The sequence below is a fragment of the Gambusia affinis genome, linkage group LG11 (assembly GCF_019740435.1).
Source record: "Gambusia affinis linkage group LG11, SWU_Gaff_1.0, whole genome shotgun sequence".
Classification (NCBI taxonomy): domain Eukaryota; kingdom Metazoa; phylum Chordata; class Actinopteri; order Cyprinodontiformes; family Poeciliidae; genus Gambusia; species Gambusia affinis.
The window spans coordinates 23,615,641-23,640,858 of record NC_057878.1 but is presented as its reverse complement, the minus strand read 5'-3'; the positions used below and the strand labels follow the sequence as shown (position 1 = coordinate 23,640,858).

At 35.5% G+C, this 25,218-nt stretch overlaps 1 protein-coding gene across 6 annotated transcripts in view; it reads right to left on the bottom strand.

The window, feature by feature from the left end:
• LOC122840311 (partitioning defective 3 homolog B-like) overlaps positions 1 to 25,218 on the bottom strand; it is a 218,629-nt gene that overhangs the window by 16,131 nt on the left and 177,280 nt on the right. For all 6 annotated transcript variants that reach the window (XM_044132600.1, XM_044132598.1, XM_044132601.1 and 3 more), the window contains one exon: positions 10,868 to 10,944. In XM_044132600.1, the coding sequence (XP_043988535.1) occupies positions 10,868 to 10,944 (77 nt within the window). The remainder of the gene's footprint in view (positions 1 to 10,867; positions 10,945 to 25,218) is intronic.

Here is a 25,218-nt window from a genome sequence, read left to right as displayed (position 1 = left end):
GAAAATTAAATAAACCAGCAAAAGCTGAGTATATACTGGAGCGATAAGGTCAAACCTGAACTCTGTGCATGGTGTACAACATCTTTGATAGCAGAAAGGTTCTGCACATTACCCTAAAATCACCACACCAAAAATGAAATTTGCAGATCGGAACACCATGTTGTGCAATGTACTACAGTATATGGTACTGGCAGACTACATATAATAAAAGGAAATATGATCAGAAAATGTCAGACACTCTTGGAAAGAATGTGACAATGAAATGAGTGTCAATTTCCAAGGAAGACAACAGTTCCAAACCCACAGTCAAAGAAACTCTTAGGTGGTTTAAGAAAAAAAGTAAAATGGCTAGAATGACTAAGTCATTCACTTGACTGTTTACAGCTCTAAACCATTGGAAAGAACTCGAGGTTAAAAGACAGGAACCAATGCATGCATTGTTCAGGTGCATACATGAACAATGTGCACCCTGTGCACAGGAGATGGAACTAGTTCATCAGAAACGTGGGCCAAAAAAGACGGCTAACACCTGCTTACTGATTATTGTCAAAAACTAATTTTAAACTAACAAACAAACCTCATCGGGACACGTAGTATAATTTACTGAAATGTAATAGTCATACATATTTAGCCATTGCAGCAAGCAATTTTCACAATGTAACAAAAGTTTTAAAAATTAATCTATAAGAGAAACTTAACAAGCTTCATTTCTACTCCAACTGCTTTATTTTGTGATAAAGGCCGACTGCTGCAGAGTTGTAAAAGTACTTCATGCATTTTATTAACTACAAAAATTTGGAGGAGTTGAAGACTTTTTTTTGCCTGTGATATAGGTAAGTCCTGAAGGTATGGATTGTAATGCATAAAATGGTATCTGCATGCTCAAACACATTTAATTATCTAACTATACAATATAACTTTGGAACGAGGACATTTCTTCTGCAGCTCAGGAACAACAGATGGTCATTAAACTGTTGCCAGATGTTAGCATTTTGCAGCTGCAACTGTTGAAATGTCTGAGGTGCAGCCTATTTCTAGCGACACAAAATTAACAGGAGAGTGTTACTAGAGTGTGCTCATATTCACACGTTTATAAACTTCTGTAAAAGAGTCAAACTACCTTCTATAGAAAATGATAAAGAAATCACAATCTCTGACTTTTACAATAAGGGTGATTTAATATTTTATGATTTTATTCCCAGATACTGTTATCTGTAGACTTACTTCACCACAATGGATATTTGCTGTGCCAATTTTCCAACTATGTCAACCTTCATTATCCATGAGCAAAGTATCACGTAACATCAATCCAGCTCCAAATCCACTAAAATGCCGTTAAACACTTTCCACCTGGGACCCTTAAAAACGTGTTTCCTCCCTCACCCCAGGGTCCTCGCATATCATACCCACTACTCATGCACACCTGCTGGTCCTGCAACACATTATGGGTTGTAACCCAACATTTTAGAGACTATGATCAGATCAAAGCTCTGACCAAAATGCTTTAAAACAATACTGAGTGAACACGAGAAAGCGAGCAGACCATCAAGAACATGATGGGGTCAATACCTGAAAAAATGGAGGATGGTGGTGGGGAAGCTGTCCAGAGCTGTGCTATATAGTTGTCAACTGATATTGACTTTAACCTCTGCAACTGAACAGAGTGGAAAGAAAAGACTAAAAGAACAGGGAAAACATCTGGGTTTAGAGCCATGCAAGTGTTTAATCTGCTTTCAGTCCCAAATGAAATGACTCTGAAGAACTTGTGGCCATGTACTCATAGTACACTTTGATCAAGGTTGACAGTAACCAAAGAACACATGGGGAAAAAAAGAGTGTGCAAGTATTATTTCACAAGTTTGTATAGATCTAATTGAATATCATTTAATATAGTTTTATTTTACCCTCTCTTTTTTTAAGCAGTAGCTCCTGAGAGGGAGCAAAACAAGAATAGCCCTGCAATTATTTTAGTGTTGTAGACAAAGGAAATAAAGCATAAGTTTAAATGGCTTTTTAACTACTAAAGCAACACTTAACTTCTACTGTAAAAGGAAAACATGAACAATTCTAAGTACAAAAACAACAAAGACCTGAGAAATGATCTAATGTCCAACTTGTTAAGAAAATTATAAACTCTGAACATGATTTGCACTCATAGAGTACATTTTTAAAACTTTATTAGGTTTACATGTATTTTTTAATTTCTCATTTGTATATTGCTGTTATACAGGTTAACATATAAGTAACGCGCATAAATGAAGATACTGTTGACTGACACGCTGAACTCAAGGTTTTTAAAAAAGATTTAGTGATTATGTCAAGAAAAAGTTCGATCATTATGATTATGCACCTTCATCACAAAAAATTACAATGCACTTATTTTCTCAAGATTTTAGATAATTTTCTTGTAGAACTGAGTCTAAAAACTAAACATTTTCCTAAATATCTTTTCTTCTCCTCCTGCATGTAGCCTGAAAAATACTTAACTTTTTTCTTTTTTATGCTTCACAATTACTCTGTCTTGCACATGCTTATGGTTTAAATGGAAAGAGCTGATTTATGCTCTCAAAAAAGAAACACATTAAAGTGTGAGCCAACTGAGAAAAGCTATTCCCATTCCTCGAACAAAATATAACTTTCTCCGAAGCAAAAATTTTCCCTCGAGAAGTTCAGCATTTGTTTAGAGAAATGCATACCAATCAACTTCCTTTTTTTATTGTCATACTTCAACATGCAAATAAGAAAAAGACTGGGAGGAATAATTCTATGGATCCCTTGGATAACTAACAAACAATCAGGGTCTCAATGATTCCAGAGAAACACGGAAAAACAACCTAACAATGGGCTGGATTGTGCAGCAGTGGTAAAGTGGTCTGGGAAACTCTCAGGCCTGGATGGGAGGTCTTCTCAAGAGAGCAAGAGACTTTCTCATTTCATTTCTCTCCATTGGCAGGCCGAAATGATTTGAAAATGTCCTTTTCACCCCAAGTTCAGCAAGAATGAAAATGAGACATCAAGAGGCATAAAAGGAAAGAAAAGGAGTGATGTGAAGGAGATGGACAGAAACTAGTGCCATGTTAAACAGAAGACTCAGCTAAAACAGCTGCAGCAATTAAAAAAGCCTGAATTAAAATTATAATAAGGAAGTAACAGTTTCTCCAGACCCCTAGAAGACAATCCTGACTGGGTCTTTTAATCTAATAAAAGCTATAACCAGAGCAAATTGAAAAAGGATGTCTTCCTAAACAAATTGGATCAGGAATGTATCTCGAGCTGCTAAATACTGTTATTGATATAAATCTACATGGAATGACAATGACTTCAGCTGAAGTTCAGTCAGTTTAGTTTACGGGAAAAACCTAATATTTTAGAGGGAGAAAATCTAAAAATATTGAAAACTTACTAAATAAGTACTTTTTAAAGCCCTAGATGAAAACAAATAATTATTTATTTTTAAGAAAACACATACATCATATATGCCAGGTGTATTATCTGGAACAATAGGGTCTGAAGAGATATCTTGAGCAATAACATTTTTATTTATTTTTTTGCTTTTTGTGATTCCCCTGCCAGTCCAGATCATATTAAATCTGTAAGAGCTCTTTCCAAAGGATCATTCTCCATGTTCGCTTACATGGAGGATGATGGTTATGACAGCTACATTACTATAATACAGTTCAATCTTCATGAGTAAAAGATTTAGTGATTATGTCAAGAAAAAGTTCGATTTGAACAACACCTGCATGGTTCATGAATATAACGTGGACTATTTTGGTGGCATTCCTGTCCACCTCAGAGCAACAATACTAGTCAGAAGTGGAGCAAACATTTCATTCATTTTTAATGTGTTGCAAATTCCAGGGTTTGTCACAAGTGGTGATTTGTCACTGTGGAGAATGATTGGGCATATGATAGAGCACTTTTATATCTTCCTGTAGAGTGCTAGTTTGCTAAATCTCTACTACTTTCATAGAACATTTCTACTGATGCCTCCATCTTGACTGGATAAATCTTCAGTATAAAACTAATTTACTAATAACTTCTCTTATAAAGTGAAACAAAGAGCTGAACAATTATAAGGGGATAAAAAAACAACTAAATAAAAAAATACATTTTAAAAACGTGAAATAAGAGAAAAGCAGGAGACTGCTCTCTCTACCTACTTGAGTGTAATTTCTTCTTTCACACTTTTCTACATGTTTCATTTGAACGTCTCTAGTGATCAGGTCATCAAACTTTTTAATGGAAATTGACATGTTATTACAAGAAAAAATGCAACCAACAGAAAAAGCCCTTGAGGACAGATTTCACTTTGCAGACAGAAAACATGTGAGCTGATTCCCCTTCTTTCCTTCATTGTTTCTTTCTTGACAAAATCTTCAGTCAATATTTTTATAAGTACGCCTTTAAATAGTTAAGATCTGCCTGTTGTGAAATCTGCCAACTCCTGACCTTTGTCTGTTTATGTCGCTTTGTTCCCCCCTTTCTCTCTGCATTGCTATGTAATGAAAACAATAATGAGTGTGTGTGTTCAACACACACAGAGAAAGAATGTGCAAATGGGTCATGCATGAGGCACACATGGGGCATAACCTGCTAATGTTAGCCATACACAAACTGTGATAGCCATCTACTGACCCCAGAATAATTGAAACGAAACAGAGCAGGCATACACATACACACCCATACACACACAGATTCTGATGCTCATTATCAACACGGACATGTCCATTCCTGGTCAATGAGGTTATTTCAAACAAATGTACATTTATTGAAACACATTCAAAGTTCCTGAAGTTTAAATAATGGTTTTCTTTCTCATTAGTTCAAGCTTTGCAAACTGGTTGCACCACAATATGCAAGATTATGTTTGATTTCCCAGCAGGTTCGAATAGGCTGTTGCATTTTTTTGCCACCTTCATATTTTTATACACGCAAAAGGTTTTTAAAAGTTTTATAAATCTGTACAGCCAATAATAGATAAAATTGCCTTGCCTTACTGTTTGAGGATGTAATATTAGCACTGGAACCTACCGTTTTAATTATAAATAAAGCAAAACTAAAAAATCAAATTGCAAAATATGACTTTTTTCTTTAGAACTTTAAACAAAAAAATACAACTGTAATGAATGAAACAGTACTATTGCTTTTAGAAAAAAATACCAATGAACTGGGTCATATGAAATGGAATGTACAGCTATTTAAGCAATTTATTGGGAATGATGTAACATATATTCAGAAAAATAAGGTTTTTATTGAATAAGTAATGTATTTCGTGCAAGTTTCTTTATGGTTTTGATGGAGATTAGTGAGATCTGTATTATGTTAAGGAGGAGGACTTTTATGGAGGAGTAGCTACCTGGTTGAAACAGAGATGAAGTGCTTTGCTGTTCAAGCAACATGAAGCAAAAATATTTTAATTGTGGTTTAGATTTTTTCCCTTAAAAGTCACAGTATTGGACATTTCAGCAGTGCAGGAGAAGCTTCTGAGACTAGAACAGTGCAGCAGTGGGCGGAGAACTGATAGTGATTGATATAGCTGTAATTAATAGTTCAGATTTATTTTTGTGTGCTGTCTTCTGTGCATTGCCCCTTTCAGCCAAGCATCCACTGAAATCTGGACAACCTGACTTCATTTCAGAAAGATAGAATCCGCAGTTGAAACCAGATATTTATATATATAATATATATTATATATATATATATATATATATATATATATATATATAGAAATACTGTGTGAAGTTAAATCAGATCAAAATTTTCTTGTTTTAGCTTAATTACCAAAATAATTTGCTTCTGGTCAGTCTCTCCATTTGTTCCTTTGTTTCTAGATAAGGAACTCTGAGAGCAGGTACAATGGGGAAAAAAAAGGGAAAATGGTGGAAAACAGGGATGTATTGGTGAAGAAGATGTAGAGGTAATTACATTAAAAGGCAGAGAGAGAAGATTGTGGTGGTTGTCAGGTGAACAGTCATTATGCCCATTGTTTTCACATATCACATGAAAATCTACATCTTTTAACTTTTACGTGAAATGGACTGATGTAAATCCATTTTGCGTAAAATGGAGCTTCCCCAGCTGCATTTTGTTTTAACTAGTTTACGTCTGCTCTATGAAAAATCCTGTGAATAGACAAATTTTCCATAAACAATTTGGAGTTACGTTTCATAGAAAATCTGCGAATAGGTGAATCCACAAATTACAAACAGACGGTCGTCTACTGTTTACATTTCTGTATATGAATTGGCTCTGTTTGTCTTGTAAAGTCCTTTGAGATGACGTGTTGTGTAAATAACCTGTGTTGAATTAACCCCAATGATGTATTTTAACTACCTTCAATAAAGAAACTAAGTAGATTTGGGAATGTCATTACACTCATCACTAACTGTGTTTCAGCTTTGTAAACCAATGTTTTGAATTAATTGTTTTGCTCAATGTCCAATCATATCTTTCTAATTACAAACAGAAGAAGAATCAGAAATTCTGGAGCACTCTGTGCATGATTTAATAAGACACAAACACCAATGAGAAGGGAAAAAACAAGACAACACAACAAACAATCCCATAATACTTTCACCTATTTAAATCCATATTCAATTTTGATATTTATGGGAAGCATGGGAAGTATATATTCAACTTGAAGTAATGAAAATTCAACTTCTGGATAGTAAACAAACAAGGAATAAAAGAATGAAGTACATTTTTCACAAGAAAAAAAGTATTAAAAATTATGAAAAAAGTACTTAATTTGCAAGAATTGATAGAGAACACCACTCTTATTATTTAAATTTGTTAAATCATCAACAGTGAGGTATTCATAAACTAGTTTTTATAATAACATATATTCTGTAATAACCCTTTATTGATTAATCTTTTTAATTTTAGCACTAAGCAGTTTGGTTGCTTTACTCAAACATGCTTTTGAACATATTAATGCATTAATCTTAAAAACACTATGAGACAGAGTTGACTTTTGTGTCTTCATTTTCTGAATGTGAATTCAGTAATAAAATAGCGAACAGTCTTATGAGGCAGCAAAATATTCAGTTTACCCTGAAACAGACCACCTATCTATTTCAAGCAGTGACATTTGCTGACAGTTTATGTGGTGAAGCGCTGGCGCTTTGGGCAGGGAAACTTCATCCACTGTAGGGTCATGTTTTAATTTTAGAGCCATCAAAACCTTGTCTCCGATACACACACACATGCATACACACAGATAAATTCACACCAACTCAGTTTATGTATTCCATACTGAACTTAACTTATGTTGAGTCAAAAGCACAGTATCTGATTAAGTAACCCAAAAATTATTTATGTACCATCTTGGAAATAATAGAAATGCTCAAAACAGAAACTGTGGAACAAGGCTTAGGAGTCACTCATGAAGTATACAGGTAGACATGCAGACGCTAGATACACATAACCTTCCAGCTATTTCTACTGTAGTCAGGTGGAAAAATAATGTATTTTTATGAGGTCAGCACCCTGGATGTAGTTACAAAACATGACTTACTTTGTGCCTATCTTGGACGATGGAATAATTAATGTGTTAATTAACAGAGGAAAACAGAAACTTTTATAAGAATATGTCTCCATCAGATTTATCTACTTATTTTAATCACACAGGATGCAGAGCAACTTTAAGCATAAACTTTATGTTTGGCCACAAATTCTTAATTAAATTTAGGTCTGACTTTGTCTAGGCCATTCTAGGATAACATTGATTTTAGAAAATTTTAATGATTTATCAATTACATTTCACTTTATAAGTACTATCAACTCAAAAATACAAAGTACAATATTTTAACAGCAAGTTCAACAATATTGAGCAACCAATAAATTATCTCCAATGGAAATGCCTTGTTTTTAACTGCCATGTACTTCCATGGCATGTGCGTATGCCATGAATTGAGGCACACAAACATAATTAAATCGATAGTGTTTTCTTAAAGTTGAAATTCTTAAAACCAATTCAATTTTATTAATTGTCAATTTTTAACATATTTCTTAAAGTATATAATTAAATTTAAGTGAATTTAAGTGTGTGGAGCTCTTGATTGTTTCGTGCATTAATGCTGGAAGTTAGGCACAGTGAAGAGATTAGCTGTTTTTTGTTGTTGCTGCAGGTTGCCACTGGAGGGTGAAGTTGAGCAAGGTGCTACTGCACACCTCTGACTCATCCGCTCATCAGCGGTAATCTAAGAGGAGCTGGCTGATGGTCACTGATCACCTAAGTATTAACCTCAGTGCTACTGCTAACTCTCTTATTTTGGATGTGCTCCATGCTTGCGCTAATGTTTTTTGTCATTAGGATATCCCAGAAAGTTACCTCCAATCTGTAAACATTCCTCTGTGTAGGTTATGTGATTCCTCAGTCAATCTCCTCAGGACAAGAACTTCCTGGATAAACACAACCATGACCAGATATTCCAATGCTCCTCTCCACCACCATCCTCCAAACCAAACCTGGCCGCTCTCCAACACTCTCCTTGGACTTTGCTCAGTAAATTCTGCTATTCATCATCCTACAGTCTCTGCAGTCATCTCCTAACAATATTCACATTTATGATCCACCCTGCTAATCTTCTTCCTCACAGTGTTCCAAGAACTTCCCGAACGAAGAGCGTCACTCTATTCATTATTCCTTGTTCACAACAAACATTTTAATGCTGCTATTAGTCCAGGACTGTCTGGTGTGTTCCTTAGTCTTCATGATGATTTTATTAGAGGTGAACATTTCTCATATCATTTATAATTTATGGTAAAAGAAAATGCTTGTCATAAGAATTTTGATTTATCATTCAGAAAAACTGACTGAAATTTTATTTTTCCGAGATCCTCAATAAATGGCAGTAAATTCAAAAACGTGATTATGTGCAGCTATGTAATATAAATCAGATGTGTTTATGTGAATAGTGTCCTAAAAAGGAAATAAAGTTATGTCCATAGAGTTATCTAAAGAATAAGTAATAAATAGTTTTTTAGCGTTATCACAACAGTACTAAAAATGTCATAGTAAAATGCTAAGTCTATATCATCCACCACTGGTTTTATGTGCTTTCAACATTCTGCATACATACTGAATTAAATAATTAGTTATTGCTTTTATGCCAGTGTGGTCATTGTGGAGAAAGATATAAAAGTGCAACGCTTGCAAAAAGCGTCTGGCATCTGTAACTTGGCAGCAAAGACACCATAAGACCGTTTTCTGTTTTAAGTGTCGAACCAATTTCAAGACATTTTTCTTTAAATTAATTATTTTGCATATATTCATGGGCAAGGTCTCTCTTTAGTCAGATCTGCATCATAATGTATGATCAGACATCCGTGTGGATTTGGCTGAGTGTGTAGAAACAGCAGCCCAAGTTTCTAAGTGGAAACAGAAATGCAGGACCTCTAAAGTATGCCAGCGTGTGCAAATGTGTCCAATTTCCCGAGGCTTTTCAGATACCAAAGCCAGACCTCAAAACTATCATCACTGCTCCCACCCCCATCTGCCAAAGCCATCACCCATGCAGAGACACCCTCCCTCTTTATCTTGGACACACACAGACACGCACAAACAGAGACACAAACACTGACAAAAGAGGTGTGAAATACCCATCCCTCACTATTTTAACAGGGTTGGGAACTTGGCAACAGAACTTTAGAACTTTAGTGTTCTAAAGTTCTGTTCTTCAGCTGAACTTGCCAACAAATTCTTACTGACAGACACAAACAACAACTAACATCTGTTAGTCTGCAGAGGTGTTGGTAGTTACCAGCAAGTACAACAAAATGAAAACAAGCTAGAAGCAGCATTATTCTTTCTGTTGAAGTTCCTTTCTCCCCTGCTTGCAACATGCTTTACATACAGTAACTTTAAGTTCACAGTTGTTTAAATGCATTACTGCATCTGCCTTAAGTATGGCAAAAAAAGGAAATATGCAGCAAAGTAAGGTATCACGTTGGGTGAGGAGCAAACACAGAAGAAGAAACGAGTCGAAGAAAATAAAAATAATTAAAATTGTACCTTTGAGAAAGAAGGAAAAAAGTAGCAAATTGGGAGAAAAAATGCTCAAGAGTGACTGAAGGCTTTTTGCATGGTCATGTGAGACTGTCTTCATCATTAAACTGTTTGTATGCAGTTTTGAATACAGAAGAAGAAAATAGAAAGAAAAGCTACATAAAAAAAAGTTTAAAACTAGTTTCCATTTATAAAAATAGACCGTAAAAGGATAACAGAATTTGGACCAAACAAGATCTTTGAATGGACTTCTATCGATTTGTATCCTTCTGTACAACTGATATCTAAAATCTAAAAGGACGTTTGTAATCAAACTTCTAAATTTTATTAATTTTTATCTCAAACTGAAAAAAGAAGTATAAATAACAAAAACATAATTCTGATTTAAAAGACAAATATACAATCTATAAAATGAAGCTCAAGAAAACAAGAAAATAAAAGTTAGTTGTCTGTGCAAAAACATAAAGTAGCAAAATTAACTTTATGGACCATATCATAGTGTCTTTGCTTTTGCAGATCATCATGTTCACACCTTCATGACTTAACATCATCATATCTTTCACCTGTTATTAGTGCTGACCACAACTATTAGATAAATGACTAAAAGCTACAAATGGCTCATTGTTTTCTACAATTCAGTAAGCTAGAATTAAGCTCATTTGCCAAGACAAAATAATTAAAAAAGGCATTCAACAGGTTTGAAAAGAGTAGAGAAGGCTCGAGTGGTGGAGGTATGGTGGGTTCGGGTGTGTGGGAAATTTAGGAAGAAAAGTTGTAAACAAAGATTAAATTAGAGGAAGAAAAATAAACAGAAAGGATTTGGAGTTTCTCACAGATGGAAGGAGACAATTGTACCTTGGTAAGGAGGCATACTGACGTTCCACCTCTTCGTATCGTGGAGTCAGACGGGGATCAGTGCCTCTGCCTGGTATCTGGTGGATAAAATGAACATTAGTTTGGAGCCGTAGGAACAGGAGCAGTAGATACCTAAAGTTGCGGCATCTTACTAGTACAGCATCTTGTATTAAACTCTATATTAAAGGAAGAACAAACTTTAAAGCTGGGAGTGGAAGCATGTGGGATCCACAGCCATAAGCCCCTCATTTTCTCGATGTTTGGGTGTTTGTGATACTCTGGTAATTTAGGACCAAAAAAAGCTCGTTTTTAGGGATTTAGGTCTTCTAAGGTTTGTTGGGGTGGGGGTAGGAAGGGTCTCCATCCAAGATTAGGTAACTTCATAATATTATGTCTCTCTCTCTTTCTTTCACAAACATGCACACACACACACATGCACAGTTTCACATGAAGAGAACTGCACCTCATCTCCATATTGAAAGAAAAAGAGCAGAGATTAATCCAAGCTGCTGACAGTTCAATCTGTCCTACCTCCTCTTCTCACTGGTTCTCACTTTAACCCTCATCATCTTGTTTTCTCCTTCTTCACATATTCCTGTTTTTTTTTACCCTCTCTCCCTCCCTCTCTCTTTCATTGAAGCACAATATTTCCTCTGAGAATATTCCGGTCTATTCAGCGGGGAGATTCGCTTTGCTTTCAAATGAAGTCGACTAAAGACCAAAACATCAATATACTTTATCTGGGCAAACACACACAGCCGTACACAAAAAATGGTTTTGGTGCTCATTAAATGCATTTTAATTTCACATTTGTCACAGTAAAAGAGTGCTTTTACCCAAAATTCATATGAATAAGATTATGTAAAATTTCCAAATTGGACTTCATTTCCATCCTGCATCAGAAATGGTAACAGTAATGTAACAATAGAAAAAGTAATTAGTAACATTACTCATTAATGAAAAAAGTAATTTATTTTAATGCTGCTATTCTTATCACTGATTAACTAATCTTCCCATCTGAGCTGTGGATCTCTGCAGCTCTTCTAGAGTTACCGTCGGCCTCTGGGCTGCTTCTCTGATTATTGCTGTTCTGGCATGTGACCTATATTTAGGTGTTGGTTGGTTTCCAGTAGAAGTGGGCAATGATTGTATCTAAATTTTAGATCACAATAGATTTTAAATTATTGCCGTCACAATAAATTCCAATTAATGTTGTTTCAAGCCCCCCAAAACGGTTCCTATTGTTCGTATTGTTATCACAATAGTATCACAAAGTATCGTAATAAAATTTGAAATCCATGTCACCCGCCTCTGGTTTCCAGAGTGAAAAGTTCTCTGAGAAATATTCAGAGCTTTTTCACAGTTTTATTCCTGACCTGTCATGTTCTTTGATCTTCATGATGCCCTAATTTGACCAATGTATTTATGATGAAACAAAGTCATATCAACATAGATACCTTAAAAAATATAGTTGTATTGGTTACATTTAGGTGTATCAGAGTCAAGGGGTAAATATACATAAGCATGCCACACATTTCAAATTGAAAACCATTGAAAACAATGTTCTGCTGTATTTACATTTAAATTATTATTTACTTTGTGTTGATCACACAAAATCCATTCAAGTTTGAAGTTGGAACTGTAATCCCAGCTCCAGAAAGGACAGAGGGAAATCAATTCAAAACTACACGATATGTGTGTGTGTTGGAGACAAAAGACAGGAGATATCGGAGAAAGCTCAGTGCTCTTTCCTTCACAACATGCTGAGAGTTTGATATCAAAGAGCACAGCTATTTGCTCTCCCTCTTTGCCTTACCTCTTCCATCTGTATTCAGGGGAACGACGCCAGGAGGCATAGAAATCAGATTTGCTGGTCCTGCTTTCTTTTGAACACCTGTCTTTATAGCTTCAATATCTCAGGTAAAGAAACTGCGGGATATTAAGAGCGAATAGAAATTGGGAGCTAAGGAATGAAAAGACATTAAATGGAGAAGAACGGAGGAAAGGGAGCTGGAGCGAATGAGACCAGAGTAAAATGACTTACAGAGGAGCAGGGAAATTATGAAGTTGTTGAGGAGGGGCAAAGGGAGAGAAAGGAGATGAGAGGTGACTTATAAAACAAGAGAGCGAATGAGGTGAAGACAAGGGCGGCGGAGTGGGGAGGTGGAAAAGATATTAACGGCACAATTTAAACAAGATGTTAAAGGGGGAACTAGAGATGGGGAGAGATGAGCGGATGAATGAGTTGCATCATGCAGTGGAGGCTGCAAGAAACGATGAGTTGGTGAAGCAAAAGCTGAAAATAAATGAATACAACAAAAAGTGATGTGAGAAAGATATATGTGGAAAGCACATATAAATTAAACACGTCAATACAAAAAGTTCTCAAAAATGTAATACCCAGCAAATAAATTACATATTAGAAATGAGCAGCAGATGTGGGTTTATGAATTCATTTGTAGGTTGAACACAGGTGAATTAGAGAAAGTGAAGCTAAATTAATTATTCAGTTCAAAATTATAAGAAAAAAAAATTGATTAAAAAGACAGATTGAAAATTTCTGGAAAGGAAAGTTCATGTTGTAATAAGAAAAATGACATTACACAGCATAAAGAAAATCCCTCATTCAACAACACGTTTTACTCACTGACAATGAAGAGGAATCATTACATTTTGAAGATGTTCAGGATCATAGTTCTTTTTGTAGAAAATAAAGCACAAGTCAAACAATAACAACAGAGATACAGCGCTTTCTAAAAGTATAAACACAGCTTAAACCTTTTCACATTTTGTCACATTAGTGATTAGTAAATCAGTGTAGTTTATTTGAATCTTAAGTAATGAACCAACACAAAGTACAGCATAGCAGGAGAAAATGATACAACTTTCTAACTTTTTCACAAATGTTAAAAGAGTTGAGTGAATTTGTATTCAGCCCCCAAGAGTCAATACAAAGGTTTACATTATTTTTTCAAGTCTTTTCTCTATCACTAAATCAATTTCAGGTCTAGACCAACATAACAGGTGATGTGTTGGCTGCTTCTTTGATTAGCATATTTCTATGACAGATTAAACAGAAAAACATAAAACTTTTAAAGGTAAGGATGTTGTTTTGTAACTCAAAAGAGATTAAACTACACACAAAGGTCACTTCCATTTTCTAACTATATGACATCTGCAACAGGACTCTATTAAAGGATATGAATGTAAAAGAGGATGAATACAAAAGCATGCTACACTTTTAAGACATGTATTTACAAAAAGAGAATCGTGTATTATTGGTCCTACTCTGTGTTTGACTAAAAATCTGAAAATATTCAAGGCACTGTACAAAGGAACACACCTTTCCCATCACATGCAGCCAGACACACACAAGGCTACGTACTGGTAGCTGTACACAACTCATCTTTACCACAGATTGGAAAAAAAAAGAAAACAAAATCATAATCTTTCTGTTTCAAGTGCAGCTACACAAACAACACATCATTCCCTCTCTCCAGGCAAACAGACACACACACACCTTAACACACTCCCTTTCACTCACAGAGTCCTGTGGCAGCACAGTAGTGCCCTGGTAGGGGTAATGGTCTAGTGAAAAACCATTTCACGGCATAGTGAGCAGAGGAGAGGCAGGGAGGAGAGCACAGAAATCAAGCAGAAGAGACTGATGCTGAGGGAGAGCACGCACACACACTTTTACACACAGGCACACACACTGTAAGAGGGGCTCATCTCTCTCCTTTTAACAGACCCTTCAATTTACCCATAAAATACACCACCCATCACTTTCAGCACTGACACACACTCCTACTGTTTCTCTCTCTGTCTTTCTTTTTTTTTTCCACAGATACAATGAAACACAGACATGAAAGATCCAGAGTCCAGTCCCTTCCACTTGAGCTGTTTCAAGGATGTATCAAAGCACCTTAGATGGGCACAGAGCATTTTGCAGATGTATACAGCTTAAATTAGAGTACTTTGTCCAAACTCTGAACTGAGTCTTTCTTTTCTTTGTGATTCTGTTTCTGGCACTCCTTCATTGTTTTCTTCTTCTTCTCCCCAACCGTCTGTGCTTACATCTCTCCCAGAGCAGACTTAATAATTTCTCTTCATTAACCAACCTCGCTCCAGCTAAATAAAGGGTTCTTAGGAGTCCTGTGAAATCGCTCCCTTCAACACAGCTTATTTAAAATCTCTACCCTTCCTCCTGCTTCTTACTCAAACTCCTCTTCTGTCTCAAAATGAAGAGAGGAGCCCAGCAGACTTTACTCAGTAGTCCCCTGGCTTAGGAAAACTACTTTACTGAACTATGAAGACAACCAAAAAGAGCTGCAAAAGCAGGAAGTCAAAACAAATTTCTTTCACATAAGGTTGTATAAATTAGACCAAATTGTCGAAAATCAGAAAGAGCTGTTTTAGGACCTCCTGTCACTTTTAATCCAAATAAACTGCTGCTGGCCATGCCTCCCCAAAATCAATGTTTACACTTGTACATGAACACGCAGGCACAATTGTACAACTGTACATCTTCGAAAAGCAGAAATAAAGCCCAATGCACAACCAACGCGAATACAGCAAGTGGTTTCTGGATGGTAAGTCATCCACAAAACATTTGTCTTTTACAGCAGCCACTGTACAGCGCATACAGCTGTAAAACCAGCTGACCAAACACTGGAGCTTAGCTTGGGTTGTTAGGTGATGTTCTGGACTCAGCTGAGGTTGCTAGGTAATGGTGCAATTGTAACTCAACAATTGAGAGGTTTTTGAAACTACTCATTTGTAAAACACCAAAAACCAAAAGAACTGTGGTATTTGAGCCTATAGATTTAAATCTGGTGAAAAGATTGGCCAAAAATAAACTCAAACATACTGCAAATTATTTTGTTCCAAACTCAATGAATTTGTCACCTAGTAAATACAAATTGGAAAAAAAAAATACAGGGTAGGATAAAGTATTACAAGACCCAAATTAATCTCACATTCATGCCCATGATGGCTGTATAAAAACCTTTACTCAAAATGTGTAAACCAAGGAATGAAACTAAATACCAGCCATATGTGATGAACTGTAAATCAGGACCAGTGTTGGGAACACACCAGAATAACCTTGACACAACAATGACAGTTTCATCTCTCAACCAATCTTATCTGAGCAGTTACTATCCTGCTAACGTGTATCCATCTATCAAATTTAACTTAAATCATTTCAACCACATCTGCATCTCACTTTTAGATACCGATCTTTTAAATCCATTGTCCTTTTCTCCTGTAAATCAAAAAAGATTTTACCCGTCTTCGTCCTTTCCCCCTGCTCTGCCTCTCACCCTCAGAGGGATCAATGAATAAGGGCTGGCTTGGTCTAATCTTTATTTATCAGTCACATCTTTCTGCTCTGCCAGTACTTTGGGCTGACTTAATTAAACACTACTACCTTACTGTTTCTTTGTGCATGTGTCATGTCCTCTGTCACGTATTTAATGCCTTTTGCTTTTGCACAATATGCATGTCAATAACTATTGGCATGCATATTGGTGTAGAAAGGAAAAGGTCACCTCAGTCTAATAAACTACAATATGTAGTTTTAAGACAGAAAAGGGTAAACCGCTGAACTACTAATTAACTCAAATGACACAAAATGGTTATTCCCTTGGTAATTACAGACACATAATCAAAAATGTGCATGACAGCAGTCTAACTCTTCTTATAGTTGCTGATCAGCTTTTTGCATATCTCCAATAGTATTTTGTCAATTTACCTACAGCAACCTACTGTGTCTTCCTAAGAGGGTCTCCTAACTATCACTCTAATCTTTCCAGAGAAGTCTGGATTCTGGCTGAGTTTCTCCAAAACGCTGGTATTATTTCCAATCAGAAGAAACATGGTTAAATTAAAACCTAAATATTTCAGGGGGTATGAATAATCTTAGCTTCACTGTATATCAAAGTTTTGCAAGGTCATAATTTCAAAACCACAAAAACTTTCTGTCACACTTTTTAAACAACAAGTTTACCAAATGCATTCTATTTTATTAGCAGATAATAATAAATTAAGAAACAGCATGGGTAACCTTTTAAGAACCGAATATCTATGGAGCTATGAAATATACACTTTACTAATTATGCTATACATATGATTTTAGTAGATCAAGCAAGTGTTTGATCTTTAATGTGTCAGACTGGAATCAAGGGTTAAAAATCTTGACAGACATTTCTATGTATAAGGGCACCAGGTTGTCATTTATGGAACACAATCAACAGACCATTATGCAAACTCTGCGAAGGATTCAGCTGCTGGTTAACACAATCCCAAAGGGGAAAAGGCATCAGCAAGTATTTCAGAGAGGCAACTCTCAGCGTTCATCAATCAGGCTGTCTGATTAGGCCACTGAAAAACAGTTTGGAGTATGAAAGATCACTCATAAGTGAAAAAACAAAACAAAAAAACATTAGAGGCAGTTGCCAAATATTGAAGGATTGGATACTTCTGCAAATGTGGTTACTATTTTAAAGCTTAAAGTGCACAGCAGTGCCATCACAAAGGTTGGAAAAGTTGCCAAGTAAAAGGCACTACAAATGTCCTGTGTAAGAGGTCAGTGATAGTTTAACTACTTACTGATCAGGACAGCTGGAATAAAAAATAAAGCATGACTTTATTATTATTGATCATATAGGAAGAAATGTAAAATCCAAGCCTTTAGAATTTTGTCCTTTTTTTGACGAGTTTGCATGTTCTTTTTACACCCCTTCACAATGCTAAGCGTCCACAGACAATTGTTTTCATTTATTCACCAAAGTCCTCCATCCACAGCGAACCCAGTCCTTATTTATCCTGCCCTGTTCATCTAATACAGTACACCACTCTTTCCTCCATCCATTTATCCATTCAATCCTGCTACAGAAAGCAGTAATTGCTGCTGCTGGTGAAAAGCCCTCCATTTTCTCAGCTAATTACTTCAGCCTCTTAACAAAGTAGCACTAAAGCAAAGAGACTCGACAAGTGCCCTTACAAGAACATGCTTATTCACATTCACACACAAGTTCACCTATGCACACGCTAACAGCTATTCAAATTAGCTCTTTCCATAGTTCATCAGTCTTCTAATGAATCTGTTTTGACCAAACGGGTGAGAGTCACTCCACCATCTGCAGTCGTAACAAGTAGACCCTTGCTTATGTTGATAAGGAAGAGGCTTATTTTTTTTTTAAATGACCATCGGTTTATGCAATTTTAAACCTAAAGCAGTCATATAAAGAATATTTTTGAAAATATGCTTGTTTATTTTGTACCTAATAGAAAGATCAGTAGATTGGTCCCAGTTGGTCCTAGCTGGTTTCAAGAAACTGTTCAAAGGTTAATTAATTAGGAATGTATTATTTGGAAATCAATGTTACCTAATGTGCACAGTGAACAAACAATCAGAAACTTCTAGCTTCCGATTGATAAAGTTATTTAAATGCTTCTTTGCAAGATCTATACTGCAGTGAAAGCCAGTCCATCATGTTATGGCTTTTTCCCATCTTACTATGAACCAAACTCTCTCAATACTGTATGCAAGGCAGAGAAAGACACTGAAAGACTCAAACAATGGGAACAAATGTGCATATTTATTCAAAGTGCCAAAGAATCACCAATCATCTTTCCTGCAAAGCCGCCTCCTACTGAAATGTCAGCAAAGCACTAGAATAAAACGCTAAGAATTAACACTGGAGCACAGTTAAATGTCACGGCGGTGTTGAGCCTGTAGTACAATTAAGACCACAGAAGGTCAATTTTCCCCAAAGCATGCAGCTTAGAGTGTCCCCGGTGAATAGCGCCCTTAATACTATTTAATGCAAAGCATATCCCGTTCATTTACTGGACGTGTGTAAGTAAATGGAAGCATGGCTAATAAATTTCTGTGTGCGTTCACATACAGATCAGAAAATACAACCAGTAATCAAATTAAATCAGCTTTTGTTAAGTGGGATTTGAAAGCTATTTGTTTGATGGCATCCCAAGCTTTCAGCAATCACTTTCGCTGAACTACAAAGGATAAAACTAATTCATCCAAAGCACTTTTAAGGACCTTAAAGTTTTCCTAATATTTATATTAGCTATAGATTTTAATATTATCTATCAGGTGCTGCTTAGGTTTCTGAAATTGAATGGGAACCCAAAAGCCCTGAAAATTCCGTATGGTTGTTGCATTTAAATAATGCTCAATAATAATTAATAATAATAAATAAAAATTTGTTTGCTAATGTAAAATATGCAAATGTCAGAGGTTATTACTACAACCACTATTAAAGAAATACTAATTTGTGGCACCTGAATATATTATCTGACATGTTTCAAAAATGTCCAACTTGAGACACTTCCAAGATCAATAGATCTTGATAATACTGATACTGCATGTAAAAAGGTTCCTAAAAAGGTTCTACAGGTCTCAAATTGTGAAAAGACCTAATAAAATATTTTATATAATTTACAAAACCCACATTTCTTTAATATAAAACCTCTCCATTTTTTTTATTGATTATCTTCCAAAAGAACATGGCTTTCTAGTACTTTGTATAAAAAAACAATTAGATCTAATTTACTGTCATCTCCTGTCCTGATCATGCTCTTTGGTCACTATTTTGATCAAACAATAATAAAAAAAAAACAAACTCTGTAATAAAACTATGAAAACTAAAAAATGTTTTTTGTAGCAACTCCTTATGTGAGGCTTCTGTCTGTGAGTGTGTAAAACAGTTGTATGAAAAACTGTAAAGTGATACTTCTTTGGGAAACCTGAGAGGTGTGTTTTTTAATTCCAAGGGAGCATATCCTGAAACCAGATCTGCTTTCACGGTCTACCACAAATGAACAACACAGAAGCCTGTAATTGCCTCTGGTTATTTATTCCCCATAAGAGTTCAACTGACAGCAATAGCAAACATTTTTTAGTCTTTTTTAGTCCTAAACTGAATTAAATATTAGTGGAAGTTTTATGAGTTCAAATTGAAAGAGATTAAGACTTAATTGGTCCAAATAGTTTTCATGGTGGAAGGCACACTTTTTAACTTGAGTAGAAAATTGGGTGAAATTATTTTAACCTTTTTATAACAAGCACAGTGAATAATAAATGCAATTTCTAATGTAATCCATTTAAAGATTGTAGTACCGTAATTATTTGTGTAAAATCATTTATGGAAAAGAAAAGGTTTGGGAACAAAAGCATATAGACGTTGTGAGAGTTTTCCCCTCTCTTGAACTTTTTCACATTTTGCCACATTACAAACAAATTATTTATTTTATTGGGATTTTATGTGGTAGACCAACACAAAGTAGAGCTTAAGTGTGAAGTGGTACTTTAAGGATCAGTAGTTTCCCAAAGAGTTTACACAAAAAAAGTCAAAAGTGTGGTGTGTTTTTGTATTGTCTCCATCCATTGTTCGGCAGTTAATAACACCATGGCAACATCGATCTTACACAAAACTGGACTCAATGAACTAACAAGCGTAATATAATGTCGACGATTTTATTCAAGGGACCAGGGATAAAGTTAATTTTCAATTTTTTATTTGTCAAATGATTAAAAAAAAAAAAAAAAAAAAAGATACACTGTTTTATTGGTCTGTAATAAAATCAGAATAAGTCAATTATGGTTTGTCATTGTGACATGCTGATATAGGTTCAAGTTCAAAGTTCAAGAGTGTGAATAGTTTTGCAAGGTAACCTAAAGAAAAAATTGAGTGTGCTAGGAAAAAGAAACAAGATGGGGATAAATAAATGATATTAAGAGGGAAGGTACAGTAAGGCGATAGAAGAGGGGATAGGATTAGTTTCTGCTGCAAAGCCCTGGAAAGCACACACACACAAAGCACACCCAGACAAGAAGAGAACACACATGTGAAGGCACACCATATTTAATGCCTACTATTCAATGACACAGACACAACGGGAAATTAATAGCACAAAAACAGCGCAAGTTAAAAACCAACACACACTCACCCATATGCACACGCACACAGGTTTATCCAGTCCTTAGTGTTCTTAACAGTTAAGCTCGTCCTTGAAAGTGCAAGGTGGGGAGCTGATAAGACGAGCGAAACGGAGTGGAGGAGAAACTCGCGGGTGATGCCACGTACAAAAGGAAAAGGGAGAAAAATGAAGAGAAAGTGAGCTAGAAAAGTGCAGGAAGATAATTTGGATTCCTATAAGCCAAGTCCCCCACACTTCCTCCCTGCCACCCTGATAGTATGTCCCCATACCTCTCCCCTTCCCACACTTCCAATCTGTGCCTCCTTTCTACCCCAAACTTCCAGACTTAAAAAAAGTTCCTCCTTTGAGGATTAACCGGAACAAAGGCAGGTAAATTCCAAGGAAGTCACAGAGACAGAAGCATAGGAGAATCAAAGGAGGTACAGGTTAAAGGGGAGACAATTACCTGACGGAGACGAGACATAATGGGAGAGAGGGCTGAGAGACAGAAAAGATGAGGGAAGGCTGAATTTCAACATGCTTTTCAGTTTCCATTGTCTCAGTGGCTTAAGAGGGAAAAGCACAGCTGCTTTTGAATTTCAGGATTTTTATATTTATTTATCTAATACTCTGTGATATCTCAGTGTGGTATTAAGACCGAAATTACATTGCTCAGCAACATCTATACTGTTTGGCACCGGGGAATGTGTTTCAACGTACATTCTGGATATGAGACTCCAAATGTGAGATGCATGAGTGTGTGTGAGTTTGAGATTATGACTGTGTGACAGTGGGAGCAGGTGGCTTCAGTGGAAGGTTAGATGGAGCTGTAATAGGATGAAAGTGGCACTCTTTCCTTCCGCCTCTCACACAAACTCAGTTCGTCTCTCTGACGATTGGCTCCAGTCAGGGGTTGATGGTGGCTGGGGAGACTTTTGTGCCTTCCTCGTCTATTTTTTATTCCATTTAATTTTATGAAAGTCTTGACCTCTCCAGTCCCGCTGTCTCCTCAGTTCGCATTTCCCAGATTCAGTTTTTATGTCTTTTTAACTTTGTCTGTGCTTTTTCCCCCCACCCAGCTCTGCCTGTCTTGTGTTTGTTCTGTCTATGGGATAGAACAGAAATATCATTTTATTGTTCTACAGTGGGGAGACTCAGGTGTCACAGTAGCAAGTTGAGGTATTCAACTCTGATTAAATTTTCCACATTTCCAACCGAGCTAAAATATATGTTTAAACTCTAGTTAAACTCCAAATGTAAACATTTTCACTGTTTTTATTCATAATAATAACTTTAACAAATTAAAACCTTGTCAAAATATTCTCGATGAGTAGAATTCATCGAGAATACTACTTTGACATTTGAGTGTTATTTCTCAAGTTAAATATAAGTATATTTTTAACTGAGAAACGTATTTTTCAGTTAAAATGACAAAATAAAAAGGATCAACAGCCAAGTATGGTAGTACATATGTAAAGATAGAAAAGCAAACCTCTTAATCATTGCTCTTAAATGGACAAGTTTAAGCAAATAGCCCTTTTTGGGATTTCCTAACTTAAAATGGACTTTCACATTTATTCTACCAGGAAACAGAAAATTTTGGAATAATAATTAGTGGTTAAACTCTGGTCAACATGAAAATGTAAAATATACATTGATTAAAAAGCTGCAGTAATATTTATTAAATATAAAATGTCAAGGTTTTCTATAAATAAATCTACTCAAAATAAATATTAAATATTTCAGTGAGACTATGTTCCTACAAACAAGGAAGAATATACTTTAACATTTTTCATAAATCTTTAACAGAAATTTCAATGAGTATAGATCAGTTTAGGCAGCAATATTAACGGGTAAGTTATTATTTCCACATAAAAAAGTGTGTAAATTGGGAACGATTGTGATTGATATATAATCATATTCTCCTGGGCAGTTAAAGATGCCAGTCTTTTCAAATCAACTTCTTTCTAGGTTGTTTTTTTCTTTATCCTAATCAAGAGATCATTTTATTAAAGAAAATTAATATCAAAATAACTAATTAGCAGTGAGAAATGTGCTATATTTGCAATGAAATAAAAGATAAAATTTAGTATGATGGGGAAAAAACAATTTTTTTATCTCAAACTCAGATCTTTTAATCTTTACATAAAATTGCTAACGTTTTACATTTTGCAGAGATGAAGTGATGCAATAACACAAAGCCACCAAATGATTAACATCTGCCTATGTGCTTCTTTCATCTGAGAAAAGATGACAGCAAGGGCAGCAGAAATAAAGAGAAAAAGGGAACTAAGAAGTGTGGAAAATGGAGGCTGCATTTTCTTTTGTACTCGATGACATGGCAGGAAAAGAGTGAGAAAAAATCCCTTTGCTATGCTGTGCTTTCATTTGCCATGTGGACCTGAATACATTGCCAGATATAAACACATAAAGCGGCACATACACGAAGCACCAGCAGTAATTTGTTCTTACTGTGGTTCCTACCAGAGAGGAAATGCAAACAAATAAGGAATCTTTAAACCTTAAGCCCTTCCTGGCCTACTTTTAATGACCCCTAAGAAACCTCCTCTGGTAAGAGCCAACTTTTAAATTTCTCAAAAATTGAAAAGCTGATTACTGGTATCTAACCATAATGAAATGCATGCTTTCCATATTTCAAGAGTTATCGTTATAAAATGTGATAAATGCCTATTTTCCATAAAAATATAATATATTCATTTATTTTTTGGTGAAATTCAAAATGTTTCAGTTGTTTGAACAGAAGAACCAACACAAAAGCAGTTTAGATATTTAAACAGAACTAATATACAAGTATTTTACCCAAATCAGGCATCAGGCACTGGAAGCAACTAATAATTGGTTTCATTTATTGATTCAAGAGTGCTTAAGTTAGAACATGTCAGATACCACGACTCTTGGCAATAACTTTACGTGTCACTAATTCAAGGACAATCTCCAAAACCCTCAGAAATAAGAAATGACCTCTTTGCACAAAGAAAACATTTTTTAAAAAATCACAGAAAAGGGAGTAAATATTTCTAAAAATACAGGAGGAATCAATGTTCAGAAGTCTAAAGTTAAAGGAAAAGTGGCTACGCTGACCTGACGAAATAAAACAAAAAAATTTTTTTCTCAAGTACATAAATAAGCTAAAGAGGTTTTAGGATTCCTTATTGAAACTTTTTGGAGCTATTGATCAGTGGTATGTCTGAAATAGAAAGAATAAAGAATCAACTGTAAAGAACAGCATACCTAGAAAGAACCTCAGTGATGCTCTGGGACTGCTAGCTTCCTCTGGCACTGGAAACCTCAATTTAATCAAGTATCAGGGAATCCTGGGGGAAATGACATGTCATCCATCATGAAGCATGGATGTCACTAATGTGCTGGTTGGACCATGTAAACCTAGGAACATGAGGTTCCATAGGAACACTACCAGAAGAATCTGACTATTTCTCATATTTCCAGAAGGTCAAAACACCAAAAGATGCTATATACTAAGAGCATGCAATGAGTTGCTTGAGATTCTCATAGTATGATAACACTAAGTGAAATGGTATTAAATAGAAAAAAAAAAGTAAAAAAAAAACAAGTCAGTCAGCCAATGGCTCACCCACTATACTTTAAAACAATGTCACCTCAGGACTGATGACTAACTCATTTAGTTTCCACACTCTGAGTCTGTTTTAGGGCACTTGAAATATTACCAGACAGTCAAATTATTTTTTGTTAAATGAAGGAAAAAAAGTCTAGTAGCTCTCTTTCAGTTAGTAGACCAACGGTATACAGCAATAGGTAAAGGAGAGTTATTTACACTGGAAAAAATTCTTGTGACCTAATGGCTTTTTCTGGCATCGTGTTTAGTGAACATTACACCATCAAAATGGTATGAGGACATTTTAGCAATTTTCTGTAACTTTGACCACAAAATCCAAAAGATTCTTGTCATAAAAGGGTAGAAGAATTTCTGACACTGGAAAAGTGACCTAATGGCTTTTTCTGGCATCGTGTTTAGTGAACATTACACCATCAAAATGGTATGAGGACATTTTAGTAATTTTCTGTAACTTTGACCACAAAATCCAAAAGATTCTTGTCATAAAAGGGTAGAAGAATTTCTGAATTGGATTTGTAGTACCTTATGGGTTATATTAGTTGTGTTGAACTACATGCATATATTTATGTAGAAAACGTGCATTTTGGCATCAATGCTCCTACTCACTGAAGGTTAAATAGTAAAAGTTGTTCCTGAATAAAAACACATCCCTGCACAGTTTTCAATCGATCATAAACTCTGTTTGGCCGAAGTGTCAGCTATTACTTTCAAAGGAAAAAGATAGGGTCATCCATCAAAAATCACCCAAGAAATGAAGATAGACATTTTTTTGCAGACATAAGCAATATGC